Source organism: Acomys minous, assembly GCF_964271855.1.
Source record: "Acomys minous genome assembly, chromosome: 16".
In the NCBI taxonomy this organism is placed as follows: Eukaryota; Metazoa; Chordata; class Mammalia; order Rodentia; family Muridae; genus Acomys; species Acomys minous.
In genome coordinates, this window is record NC_140498.1 from 75,022,746 (window position 1) to 75,036,682 (window position 13,937).

General features: G+C 52.4%; 1 protein-coding gene across 4 annotated transcripts in view; it reads left to right on the forward strand.

Moving 5' to 3' along the window:
* The window catches only part of CLIP2 (CAP-Gly domain containing linker protein 2), a 61,731-nt gene that overhangs the window by 45,993 nt on the left and 1,801 nt on the right, over positions 1-13,937 (forward strand). For 2 of the 4 annotated variants that reach the window (XM_084764573.1, XM_084764574.1), the window contains exons 9-16: positions 52-156; positions 1,345-2,280; positions 5,388-5,445; positions 7,312-7,395; positions 9,341-9,497; positions 11,867-12,026; positions 12,890-13,075; positions 13,335-13,397. In XM_084764573.1, the coding sequence (XP_084620699.1) occupies positions 52-156; positions 1,345-2,280; positions 5,388-5,445; positions 7,312-7,395; positions 9,341-9,497; positions 11,867-12,026; positions 12,890-13,075; positions 13,335-13,397 (1,749 nt within the window). The remainder of the gene's footprint in view (positions 1-51; positions 157-1,344; positions 2,281-5,387; positions 5,446-7,311; positions 7,396-9,340; positions 9,498-11,866; positions 12,027-12,889; positions 13,076-13,334; positions 13,398-13,937) is intronic. The other 2 variants (XM_084764576.1, XM_084764575.1) reach the window with 2 other exon arrangements.

A 13,937-nucleotide genomic window follows, 5' to 3' on the forward strand; every position in this document is an offset into this window, starting at 1 on the left:
CTTCCTTGCCTGCCCTGTCAACCCTCTCCCCCTCCCCCCTGGGTGGAGCAGACCCAGACCCAGCTGGAGCACGCGCGCATTGGGGAGCTGGAGCAGAGCCTGCTACTGGAGAAGGCGCAGGCCGAGCGGCTGCTCAAAGAATTAGCGGATAACAGGGTAAAACGCGCCCACCACTGCCACCCGCCCGGCCAGCGCCTTGGCCCCTTGATGTCCCTTTTGCTTTTTTCTTTTCCTTTTTCTTTTTTTTTCCAAATCATTCCCTCAGCCTTCATAATGACTACTCTCCCTGTTTGCTTTTCTGGATGCCCTTCCGTGCTCTCCCTCTGGGAGGGGAGGTCGAGATTTCGAGTGGCCAAGTGGTGCTCTTCAGGAAGAGGGTCTTGGTCCTCTGGGATGGCTCCTTGCGCTGAGGCATCTCTGTGAGACCCTTCCCCTGTGTCTCCCTCCTATCCGTTGCCACAAAGAAGCCATGTGGGCATGGTCTGCCCCTTACTTGGGTGGCTGCGGGCTTCCACGTGCTGCTGAGGCGGGTCAGTGGACTGAAATGTCGATTCAGAGTGCTCTACCCCAGAGGCCCTTAAGGTGGCAGCAGAGGGCTAGCCTGGAGGACCTGGGGCTCAGGAAGTGGAGCTTTGCATACCTTGGGATATACCCAAAGGATGAGACTGTGTCAGCCTCGGAGTCTGGCCAGAGCCAGAACAGTGTGCTAGAGAGAGCCTGAGAAGCTGCCTTTGGGAGAACGATCCTCTCAGTTCTAGGGTGTGGTTCTGTGCCCAGCGCTCCAGCTTAGCTCTCCCGGAAGGAGTGTGACCAGGCAGCAAGCACGGATGGAGAAAACCACCCTGCAGACAGATGGAGGCTTGAGGCCAGGGTTCAGTTTCTGCTTAGTGGCCATAGCACTGTGCAGGGCATGTGAGTATGTGGTGACGCATGGCTTTGCGTGCACACTGGCCATTGCCCGGTGATCATAGGCACTTGGGTGCCAGGATGCTGTGTGCAGGAAACATGCTAGGTGGGTGAGCGCCCCCTACAGGCCCCTGGGTGCATAGCTCCACCAGACTGCAAGTCAGAAAAGAGTTTATCCAGCCTACCTGTAACCCCAGCGTTTGGGAGGCTGAGGCAGGAGGACTGCTGAGATGGGCGTACACACAAAGTGTTAGCTTCTAGAAAGTTCTAAGCCCAAACCTCTCTCGCACGCTGACTTCACCCCATCATTTGGGGGTACGATAGGATCCCTGAGAACAGCTAGGGATAGGCACCTCCCCATCATGCCTGGCATGCCCCCTGCACCCATCCTTGCCCACTGACCTGGCTCCCTTTCTCTCTCTCCCCGCCCCCCACTAGCTAACCACAGTGGCTGAGAAGTCTCGAGTACTGCAGCTAGAAGAGGAGCTGAGCCTGCGGCGAGGTGAGATCGAAGAGCTACAACAGTGTCTCCTCCAGTCAGGCCCGCCACCACCGGACCACCCAGAGGCCGCCGAGACCGTGAGGCTGCGGGAGAGGCTGCTGTCGGCCAGCAAGGAGCCCCAGCGAGACAGCACGCTGCTCCAGGAAAAGTACGAGAAGATGCTCAAGACCTACCAGGCCGAGATGGACAAGCTGCGGGCGGCCAACGAGAAGTACGCGCAGGAGGTGGCCGACCTCAAGGCCAAGGTCCAGCAGGCTACCAGCGAGAACATGGGACTCATGGACAACTGGAAATCCAAGTTGGACTCCCTCGCCTCCGATCACCAGAAGTCCCTGGAGGACCTGAAGGCCACGCTGAACTCCGGCCCCGGCGCCCAGCAGAAGGAGATCGGGGAGCTGAAGGCGTTAGTGGAGGGCATCAAGATGGAGCACCAGCTGGAGTTAGGCAACCTGCAGGCCAAGCACGACTTGGAGACGGCCATGCACGGGAAGGAGAAGGAGGGCCTGAGGCAGAAGCTGCAAGAGGCCCAGGAAGAGTTAGCCGGGCTGCAGCAGCACTGGAGGGCCCAGCTGGAGGAACAGGCCGGCCAGCATCGGCTGCAGCTGCAGGAAGCCCGGGACCAGTGTCGTGACGCCCAGCTGCGAGTGCGCGAGCTGGAGGGATTGGACGTGGAGTACCGAGGCCAGGCTCAGGCTATACAGTTCCTCAAAGAGCAGATCTCGCTGGCCGAGAAGAAGATGCTGGATTACGAGGTGCTGCAGAGGGCAGAAGCCCAGAGCAGGCAGGAAGCCGAGCGGCTGAGGGAAAAGCTTCTGGTGGCTGAGAACAGACTACAGGCCGTCGAATCCCTTTGCTCGTCCCAGCATAGCCATGTAGGCTGCACTCCGGCTCCTGTGGGGCCTGGCTGGGGAGGGGCTGGGAGGGTGTGGCCTCTGTGTGCAGGTTGGGGAGCATTTTTCTTGTGTCTGGAGGTAGCCAAAGGGGGGGGCTCAAAAGGACGTCCGTCCTCCTCCATCAGAGCCATTGGGACTGGGGTGGTTTGAGTGGACCCTGCTTGGGTCTCCATACACAGGCTTTGAGAGCCACTGAAGCACCATTTTGCTAGTCCCCTGAACCCCTGATTGGCATAGACTGGCAGGCTGAGGCTTGGCGGATGGCAAGTTCAAGGCCCGCCTCAGCAAGGTAGTGAGATTTTATTCCAAAGTTAATTTTTTAAGAAATGGGCTGCAAGGCCAGGCAGTGGTGGTGCACGCCTTTAATCCCAGCACTCGGGAGGCAGAAGCAGGCGGATCTCTGTGAGTTCGAGGCCAGCCTGGTCTACAAAGCGAGTCCAGGACAGCCAAGGCTACACAGGGAAACCCTGTCTTCAAAAAACCAAGAAAAAAAGGGGGAGGGGCCCTGCAAGTGCTATACACACTTGTAACTGCTCAGCTATGTCCTCTGTCCCCAGTAACTCATTTAAAACAATCTTACAAGGGGCCGGCTAGAGGCTTGACTATTTAATCCTTGCACGGTGTCTCTGCATTGAGGGAATCAGGTGTCTGTAGCTCCAAGTCTTGTGTAAAAGGACGTCTCCCAGGAAGAAACCTGTTTTTCTCTTCCTGTTTGTTGTTTGTCTGAGGTAGGATCTTGTGTAGCCCAGGCTGGCCCTCAAACTCACTCTGTAGCTGAAGATAACCCTAAATTCTTTTTTTTTTTTCAAGATTTATTTATTGCGTATACAGTATGCATCAGATCACATTATAGATGGTTGGGAGCCATCATATGGTTGCTGGGAATTGAACTCAGGACCTCGGGAAGAGCAGGCAGTACTCTTAACCGCTGAGCCATCTCTCCAGGCCCCATAACCCTAAATTCTTGATCTCTTGCCTTTACCTCTCAAGTGCCAAGATTACAGATTTAAGCCACCATATTCCACCTTGTTAATACATTGGTGTAGGCACTGGCACACATGTGTGCACGTGCACATGTGTGTGTGAGGTGTAGACATGTAGAGGTCAGAGGTCAGCCTTGGGTGCCGTCTACTTTGGGTTTTTTGTTTGTTTGTTTGGTTTGGTTTGGTTTGGTTTTTTGAGACAGGGTCTCTCTGGGTTAGCCGTGGCTGTCCTGGACTCACTTTGTAGACCAGGCTGGCCTCGAACTCACAGCGATCCGCCTGCCTCTGCCTCCTGAGTGCTGGGATTAAAGGCGTGTGCCAGCACGCCCAGCTACTTTGTTTTATTGACATGGTTAGTTGACCTGGAGCACCTGAGGTGGGCTAGGATGGATGGATGGCCACCCTGCACCAAGGATCAGCCTGTGTCCTGCTTCCCAGTGCTCGGATTACAAATATGCGCCATTGTGCCCAGCTTTTATTTGTTTTTCGAGAAAAGGTCTCTATGTAGCCTTGGCTGTCCTGGACTCACTTTGTAGACCAGGCTGGTCTCGAACTCACAGCAATCTGCCTGCCTCTGCCTCCCAAGTGCTGGGATTACAGGCGTGCGCCATCATGCCCGGCTTGTGCCTAGCTGTTTTATGTGGGTTCTGGGACCTGAACTGAAGCCCCACTGTGTTGGCGAGGCAAGTGCTGACCCAAGTGAGTCATCTCCCCAGCTCCTCGGGTTTTTTTGTTTTTGTTTTTCTTTTTCAATCAGTTATCTTTGTTGGCTTCTGAGGTTATTATTAATTAAGTATTGGGAAGAGGGCAGGTAAGGAAGTCCTTAGAGGGGCCAGCCCTTGATGGGTCATCTAGTCCCTGCTGTGTACATTCAGGGCTTGTTTTATGACTGGAGCATCATATCCAGTGTCCTGGAAATGATTGTAAAAGATTCCCAGAGCAGATCTCAAAAAACGAAACAAAACAAACTCAAACAAACAAACACCGTACCAATTTAATATAGTAAACATTTTAAACCAAGGATATAGCCAAACCACATACTACTGTAATTCTAACTACTGAGGAGGCTGAGCTGAGGCAGGAGGATCACAATCTTGAGGCCTGCCTGAGCTACAGAATGAGTTGAAAGCCAGTTTACGCATTCTAATGAGTCAATAGGGAAAATTAAAAATTAAAAAGGGTTGAGGGCTCAGTGGTAGAGTAGAGCCCCTGTCTAGACTCCCCCAGTGAGGGGCTGGGGTGTGGCTCAGTGGTAGAGCACCTGCCTAGAATCCCCCAGTGAGGGGCTGGAGTGTGGCTCAGTGGTAGAGCCCCTGCCTAGAATCCCCCAGTGAGGGGCTGGGGTGTGACTCAGTGGTAGAGCACCTGCCTAGAATCCCCCAGTGAGGGGCTGGGGTGTAGCTCAGTGGTAGAGCACCTGCCTAGAATCCCCCAGTGAGGGGCTGGGGTGTGGCTCAGTAGTAGAGCACCTGCCTAGAATCCCCCAGTAAGGGGCTGGGAGTGTGGTTCAGTGGTAGAGCACCTGCCTAGAATCCCCCAGTGAGGGGGGCTGGGGTGTGGCTCAGTGGTAGAGCACCTGCCTAGAATCCCCCAGTGAGGGGCTGGGGTGTGGCTCAGTAGTAGAGCACCTGCCTAGAATCCCCCAGTGAGGGGCTGGGAGTGTGGTTCAGTGGTAGAGCACCTGCCTAGAATCCCCCAGTGAGGGGCTGGGATGTGACTCAGTGGTAGAGCACCTGCCTAGAATCCCCCAGTGAGGGGCTGGGGTGTGGCTCAGTGGTAGAGCACCTGCCTAGAATCCCCCAGTGAGGGGCTGGTGGCAAGGCTTAGTTATAGAACACTTGCCTAATTTGGAAAAGGCCCTCTTCTCCTCACTCCCAAAAATAGCAGTTCAGGGGCTGCAAGGGAATCTTTTAAAGCAGCTGGGAAACCAACTAGGGCTTCCCTTTTTCTCAAACAGGCTAGCGCAAGCATCTCTGCTCCCCCTGCTGGCATATCCAGGCCCTGCATCCCCGAGGTCCCTTCTCACAGGTTAAGGTGCACACAGTACAAGAGCTGGCGTGGGTAGGGTGGCAGGCGTGTCCTCTTACAGGACTGTCCTTTCAGGTGATCGAGTCCAATGACCTTTCTGAGGAGAAGATTCTGATGAAGGAGACCGTGGAGGGTGAGTAGCCTCGGGTAGGCGTCCAGGCTTTGTGTGGAAAGATAGCTGGGTGGCACCTTGGAGCCGAGTCACAAGGTCTGCCATCAGCTGCTCACTGAGAATCACCTGCTGTGTGCAAGGAGAGGGTGTTGTGAAACCAGGGGAGGAACAGAAATCTCAGTGCCTGGTAGTGGTGGCGGCGGCGGCACACACCTTTAATTTCAGCTCCTGGGTGGCATAGGTAGGTGGATCTCTTGAGTTCGAGGCCAGCCTGGAACTACAGAGTGAGTTCCAGGACAGCCATGGCCACACAGAGAAACCCTGTCTCAAACAAACAAAAAAAAACAAAACCCGGACCCAAACAAACAAACAAACAAAATCCCCCCCCCCCAAATTTTTCCCACGTACCAGTGAGGTGGCTCTGCCAGCAGTGACACTTGCCGCCAAGCCTGATGAGTTGAATTTGATTCCCAGGTGGCACATGGCTGCAGGTGAGAATTGACTTCTTCTATGGGGTGCTCTCTGACCTCCAACTACAAGCTGCAGCATACACACACACACACACACACACACACACACACACACACACACCTACACAATAAAATAAGTGGAAGTTGGAAACAAAAGGTATAATAGGAAAGGGGAAATCAGAGGATGTATGCAAAAACTGCAGATCTGGGGAGCTTCGGTCTCCCAGGTGGTGAACTGCTCTCGCCTTGGCGACAGCTCGCTCTGGAGAACAGAAGCCTCTACACACAGTGCTGGCTCCTGCACCTTGTTTACTTCTTACTTGACTTTTGAAAAATTAGATATAGGCTGGGCTGGAGAGATGGCTCAGTGGTTAAGAGCACCGCCTTCTCTTCCAAAGGTCCTGAGTTCGACTATCAACCACATGGTGGCTCACAACCATCTATAAGGTAACCTGATGCCCTCTTCTGGCCTACAAGCAGACAACACTGTATACATAATAATAAATAAATCTTGAAAAGAAAAGAAAAATTAGATAGAGGCTATCCCAACACTAGGGCAGAGAAGGCAAGATTGCCATGTGTTCAAGGCTAGCCTGGGCTACATATTGAGGCCCTATCTCAAAAAAAAAAAAAAATGTGAGATAGGATGCCTGTGAGATCAAGTCTAGCCTGGGCTAGATATATATATATATATTCGGTATAAATTGGGGCTTGGGTGGAGTGCTTGCCTAGCATGCACAAAGCCCTGGGTTCCATCCCCCAGTACCTCATAAAACCAGACATGGCGATGCACGCCTGTGATGCTAGAATTTGGGAAGTGGAGGCAAGAGGATCAGGAGTTCGGGGTTATCCTCAGCTATGTGATATGTTTGAGGCCAGCCTGGGCTTGATAGATAAACTAATTAAAGATTTATTTATTAAGTACACAGTGTTCTGCCTGCATGTGAGCCAGCAGGCCAGAAGAGGGCACCAGATCACATTATAGATGGTTATGAGCCACCATGTGGTTGCTGGGAATTGAACTCGGGACCTTTGGAAGAAGAGCCAGTGCTCTTAACCTCTGAGCCATCTCCCCAGCCCTAGATAAACTAATTAACTTGGGACTCGACAGTATGTTTCGAGGCGTCTTCCTGACGGGCTTGGGAAACAATCCAACACGCTGGGTTCTGGGCCCACCATCACCATCTTTATTTCACGGCTCCTCCACCTTTTGCTTGAGGAAACCAAAGAAGATGGAGGCCCCCGTGGTCCCTAAACTGCGCACTGCTGGGCTGTCCTCAGGGTGGGTGCTTGAGAAGGTGAGAAAAGATCTTTGACGCCAGAGGTCAAGTGTGACCCCTCTTAGGAGGGGTCGCCCCTTGCCCATACCATTGGCTCTCCTGTGTTCACGGGTCACCATCTTCCCTCTCTCTCCTAGGCCTTCAGGATAAGCTGAACAAGAGGGACAAAGAGGTGGCAGCCTTGACATCCCAGATGGACATGCTCAGGGCCCAAGTAAGTGGTAAGTCTCCCTCCCGAGGGGCAGACGTGGAGGGTTGGTGGAGGCTGGCCCAGTGGTTCTGCAGGCTGGGTTGAGCTATCTGCTTGAGAGCTGCTGTACCGAATGGCCACATACGTGCAAACACTACTTTCTCCCCAGAGCCAACTGAGTTCATGACCCTACATCCCATCAAGTTTTTTCCATGGCCTTCTTGGAAGACTTGAGTTTCTCATAGGCGTCTTCCACGCAGCCCCTAGTCCCCAGGACGGATAGCATGAGCCGCAGGAAACCTGGCATAGGGCTGCAGACCTGCATTCTCACCACTCAGGAGGTAGAGGCCTGGAGGATCAGGAAGTGTAAATCGACCTTGAATCTCTAAGGAGCCGGGTGTGATGGTGCATGCCTGTAATCCCAGCACTCAGGGAGGCAGAGGCAGGCGATCTCTATGACTTTGAGGCCAGCCTGGTCTACAAAGCGAGTCCAGGACAGCCAGGGCGACACGGAGAAACCCTGTCTCGAAACACCAAAAACATACAGATAAAATGAAATTCTGGGCACAGCCTGGGCTACATAAGACTGTCTCAAAAGAAATAGAATATGGAACCCGGGCCACAGTTGCACGCGAAGTACACGAAGAGGGCCTGGGGACGGTCAGCAGTCTGGATTTGGTAACTGGGGGGCCCACTGATTCAACATATCCTTGGCATTGCTCCACCACCACTGCTACCCGACTCCTGGGGGACTGTCCTTAACCGCCGCCCTCCCGCTTTCTTCCAATCCTAGTTACATTTGCCTGGCCTCATGGGTCTTGGCAAAGGTCGGTGGTCTCTGGATTCTGCCAAGGCCAAGCAAAGCTTTAGCTTTAGAGCTTTCCTTGTCTGGATGACAATATAAGCATCTACAGAGCCTGCCGTGAATCCCCTCCGTCCCCACCCCCCACATAGCCAGGGCTGCTGGTAGAGCAGCCCTGCTTTGTGTAGCTGGTGGTAACTGTTTGGCTAACGCTTCCGGGTCACAGTCCATCACTGAAGGAAGTCAGGGCAGAAACTCAAGCAGGAGCTTGAAGCAGAAACCGCAGGGAAGGTTGCTTGCTGGCTTGGTAGCTGTCTGGTGTGTTGATAGCTCTGTTAGGCAGCCCAGGACCACCTGGCTGGGGAATGGCACTGCCCACAGTGGGCATTAATGAAGAATTAGAACAGTCCCCATAGACACGGTTGATGCAAACTAGGATGCTACCTTTCTTTTCTTTTCTTTCTTTCTTTTCTTCTTCTTCTTTTTTTTGAGGCAGAGTCTCATGTTGCCACAGCAGGTCCCGAATTCCCAACGTAGCTGAGGACGACCTTGAACTTCTAATCCTCCTTCTGCCGTCCAAGTGCTGAGATGGCAGGTGTGGGCTTCCATGCCTGGCTTCTGTGTGCTGGGGGTGGAACACGGGGCCTCATGCGTGCAAGGCAAACACTCCAGTAACTGAGCTACATCGCCACCCAGACTTGATGCTTTTTCTTGTTGCTGTTTGTTTGGGACAGGGTCTCTGGAGCCTAGGCTGGCCTGAGACTCACTATGTAGCCACCATGGCTTTGAACTCATCGTGATCCTCCTGCCTCAAGGCTCCACAGTGATGGAGTTAGAGACCTGTGCACCATGCTTTGTACAGCCTGCCTCTTAGAGTGACATTACTGTCACCCCCCCACCCGGGTCAGACCGACCTCTCTTTGGTGTTTGAGACAGGATCTTTGGGAACCCAGCTTATCCCAGAACTGAACTGGCCTTGAGTTCCTGATCCTCCGGCTTCCGCCTCTGAAGTGCTTGGATCACAGGCTTGTTTGGTCTCACTCCAGTTTAGGCAGCGCTGGGAATCGAACCCAGGGGCCTCTGAGTTGCTGAGACCAGCACTGTACACACTGAGCCACGCCGTCAGTTCCTATCTGTGTTTGAGCTTTCTCCTTTCCCTGTGGCTTCCCCCCAGCCCTGGAGAACAAGTGCAAGTCAGGAGAGAAGAAGATGGACTCTCTCCTGAAGGAGAAGAGGCGCCTAGAGGCGGAGCTGGAGGCCGTGTCTCGGAAGACCCATGATGCCTCGGGCCAGCTGGTCCACATCAGCCAAGAGTTGCTACGGAAGGAGAGGTGAGGTTCCTCCTCCTCTACTTTATCCTTTTCTTCTTCCCCTTCTCCTCTTCTTCATCTTCACTATTATTATTATCATCATCATCATCATCATCATCATCAGTAATAGTAGTAATAGTATTTGTATTATTATTTGTATTTTTATATGTATATGAGTCTTTTGGCTGCATGTATATCTGTGTGCCCTGCATGTGCCTGGTGCTCACAGAGGTCCGAAGAGGACATCAGATCACGGGCATTTGAGATACAACAGATGGTTCTGAGCCACCACATGAATGTTGGCAAGAGAACCTAGCTCTTCTGCAGGAGCTATAAGTGCTCCCAAGTGCCGAGCCATCTCTCCAGCCTCCCAGAGTGCTAACCACAGCTCTCTAAGCACAGCGTATGGTAAAGAGGAGTGTATCTCTCCACTTGAAAAATCATTAAGTTTACTTGGAGAACTTTTACATTTCTTTTTAAAGATTTCTTTATGATTTTTATGTGTGTGTGTGTGTGTGCGTGTGTGTGTGTGTGTGTGTGCCTGAATGCGCCCCGTGTGTCCGCAGCTGCCTGTGGAAGCCAGAATGGGGCATCAGATCTCCTGATGTGGGGTTACAGATGGTTGTGACCGTCCCATACGGGAGCTGAGAATTAAACCCGGGGCCTCTGAAAGAGCAGCCAGTGCTCTTAACCACTGAGTCATCTCTCTGGCCCTGACTTTTGTTTTCTTGAGACAGGGTCTCTCTGTGTACCCCAGGCTGGCCTTGAACAAGTCCCCCAGCCCTCCTGCCTCAGTTTCTGATGTGTTAGGATTATAGGGATGAACCACTATGTTCAGTTCATCTAATATGCCCTAACAAAATGCGTTTCAGCTCTGTTTTTGTCTTGTTTTCATTTGTAATTAATAATAATAATAATAATGTGCACTCATATTTATTTATTTATGTTACTTGCCTGTGGGAGGTTGTGCGTGCCACAGAGTGTGTGAAGGCCAGAAGATGATTTCAGGAGTCAGTTCTCTCTTTCTGCTTCCACTATCCGGGCCCCAGGGATTGAACTCAGGTCCTCAAACTCTGTGGCAAGTGCCTTTACCCACTGAGCCACCTCGCCTGGCCTCTCTGACTCTGAAATAGTGTTCTCATTTATTCCCAAATCCAGACTGATAGCTCCCTGCACAATTTTGTGTGTGTGGTCTCAGCATCCAAGAGATTTCCAGGGCTGGAGAGATGGCTCAGAGGTTAAGAGCACTGGCTGCTCTTCCAGAGGTCCTGAGTTCAGTTCCTAGCAACCACATGGTGGCTCACAACCATCTGTAATGAGATCTGATGCCCTCTTCTGGCCTGCAGGTGTACATGCAGACACAACATTGTATATATAATAAATAAATAAAGCCTGGGTGGTGGTGGCGCACGCCTTTAATCCCAGCACTTCGGAGGCAGAGGCAGGCGGATCGCTGTGAGTTCGAGGCCAGCCTGGTCTACAAAGCAAGTCTAGGACAGCCAGGGTACAAGAGAAACCCTGTCTTGAAAAACCAAACAAACAAAATAAATAAATAAATCTCTTTTTTAAAAAGATTGATTGATTGATTTTATATATATGAGTGCTCTCTCTGCATGCCAGAAGAGGGCATCAGATCCCAGTATTGGTGGTTTGAGCTACCATGTGGTTGCCAGGATTGAACTTAGGACCTCTGGAAGGACAGTCAGTGTTCTTAACCACTGAGCCATCTCTCTAGCTCCAAGTAAGTAAATCTTTTTTTTTTTAAACCTGAATCAGGCCGGGCGTGGTGGCATACGCCTTTAATCCTAGCTCTTGGGAGGCAGAGGCAGGTGGATCCCTGTGAGTTCAAGGCCAGCCTGGTCTACAAAGTGAGTCCAGGATAGCCAAGGCTACACAGAGAAACCCTGTCTTGAAAAAAAAAACAACAAAAAACCTGAGTCAGGGGACATGCCTGCTGTTCCAGGTGATCCTAGTTTTATTCCCAGCACCTACGTGGTGACTGACCAACATCTGTACTATACCTCCAGTTCCAAAGCGTCCGACACAATCTTCTGGCCTCTGGGGACACCAAGCATGCACATGGTACACAGAGACATACTTGAAGACCAAACACCTTTACACATAAGATAAAAGTAAACAAATCTTTTAAAAGGCGAAGAAAGTTCTAAGAACAGCCAAATCTTCTTGAGCATCCTGTATCCAAAACAGTTCCTCTTGGGTACAGGGTGGTAGAACCCTGGCCGCCGTCCTTCTTGTCTCTGGTGCACCAGTGCCTTGTGGCTGGCGCCCCCTGGTGGTCATGGCTGTCCACGCAGATGCCTCATACTCCCGGTTATGTAGGTGAGGTGCAGCAGAGCTGATGAGGTTCTATGGCTGTCTGCCCACTCCAGGAGTCTGAACGAGCTGAGGGTGTTGCTGTTAGAAGCCAACCGTCACTCCCCAGGGCCCGAGAGAGACTTGAGCCGGGAGGTGCACAAGGCTGAATGGCGGATAAAGGAACAAAAACTGAAGGATGACATCCGAGGCCTGCGTGAAAAGCTGACTGGGCTGGTACGTGGAGGCAAAGGGTTGGGCTGGGAAAAAGGACTGCTAGGGCTCTCCTGCTGCCAGGGCAACCTCCCAGAGCCACAAGAGGGTCGAAAATCCAGACGTCTAGGATCTCAAGCACGGAGCAGGTAGATGGGCCCCAGTACCCTCCCCCCCCCTTTATTTATTTATTTATTTAGGGTTTTCTTTTCTTTCTTTCTTTCTTTTTTTTTTTTTTTTTTTTTTTTTTTTTTTTTTTTGGTTCTTTTGAGACTGGATTTATCTGTGTCACTCTGGCTGTCGTGGACTCTCTTTGTAGAGGCTGGTCTCGAACTCACAGAGATCCGCTGCCTCTGCCTCCTGAGTGCTGGGATTACAGGCGTGCGCCACCACGCCAGGCTCCAGTAGCCTCCTTTTTAGACATCAGAACCGGAGATGCCCCCTGGACCAACACACTGAGTCTGCTATTCCCAGAGCCAGAAGGGCAAAAATTACTCATGAATAGAGGATTTAAAAATCCATGCAAAGCCGGGCGATGGTGTCGCACACCTTTAATCCCAGCACTGCACTAGAGAGGCAGAGGCAGGCAGATTGCTGTGAGTTCGAGGCCAGCCTGGTCTACAAAGTGAGTCCAGGACAGCCAAGGCTACACTGAGAAACCCTGTCCCGGGGCGGGGGTTTGGGGGGTTGGGAGGGGATCTATGCAAGCCGGGTGGTGGTGTTGCATGCCTTTAATGGTGGGGAGGGAGGAGACACTTGTAAGGGGCTAGGCGGAAGTGGGGGGAGTGTCACATGGACGTGGAGATTGGGTCACGTGGACACAGTCAACTGGGTGTCGGTTGATTCTGGTTAGCTGGAACAGGACTCCCACACCTCCACCCTTCCAGGACAAGGAGAAGTCCCTGTCAGAGCAGAGACGCTACTCCCTCATTGACCCAGCTTCAGCACCCGAGCTGTTGCGACTGCAGCACCAGTTGGTGAGCACCGAGGATGCACTGCGGGATGCTCTAGACCAGGCCCAGCAGGTGGAAAGGCTGGTGGAGGCCCTGAGGGGCTGCTCAGATAGGATTCAGGTGAGCGAGCGAGTGCACGGGGCGTCTGTAACCTCAGGAACCCCCACCAGGAGGAGGGTGGCCCCATCCCAGAAACTCCAATCCGAAAAGCAAGCAAGCCTTGCTGTCCAGGGAGACCCAGACTATAAAGAAAGGGCTTTGGTTCGGAGCCTCGCTGGTCCCACTGGGAAGATGTCTCCCCCTTGTGGTTGCATGCGGAACTGCATCCTGGCAACCTACTCAGTGGCTCCTCCCCTCCCCATCCCTCATTTCATCACAGACCATCAGCACTTCCGGTTCAGCCAACGGTATCCACCAGCCAGACAAGGGCCACAAACAGGAGGTAAGCACGCCAGCAGCCTGTCTAGGCCACCCAAACCAGCAAGGGTCTGAGAAAAACCCTCCGGAAGTCACTAAATACACAAAGGAACAAGAATGCTTTGTGTGTGTCCCGTTGCTTGCTTAGGAAGATTCTAGTACTAGTACACCCCATCCAGGAATGGTCCTGCTTTTGTTTCTTTGGTTTTTGTTTTTGTTTTTGTTTTTTTGGTTTTTTTTTTCCCTGAGGTTCTGGGAATGAAACCAAGGGCCTTAACATTGATCACACGCTCCGCCCCTCACTGGGGGATTCTAGGCAGGTGCTCTACCACTGAGCCACACCCCAGCCCCTCACTGGGGGATTCTAGGCAGGGGCTCTGGTGCTGAGCCATGCCCACAGCCCTTGGTTTTGGGAGTCATAGTGTCCCAGTTTCCAAGCTTTCTCCCAGCATCCACTTGCATTATTGCAAATCCCTGTGACTTAGCGCCTGGTTTTAAGACCACTGATGGCTCCGGCTAGCTGTGTGACCCAGGCAGGTGAGGCTGGAGTAAAGACAAACTCAGC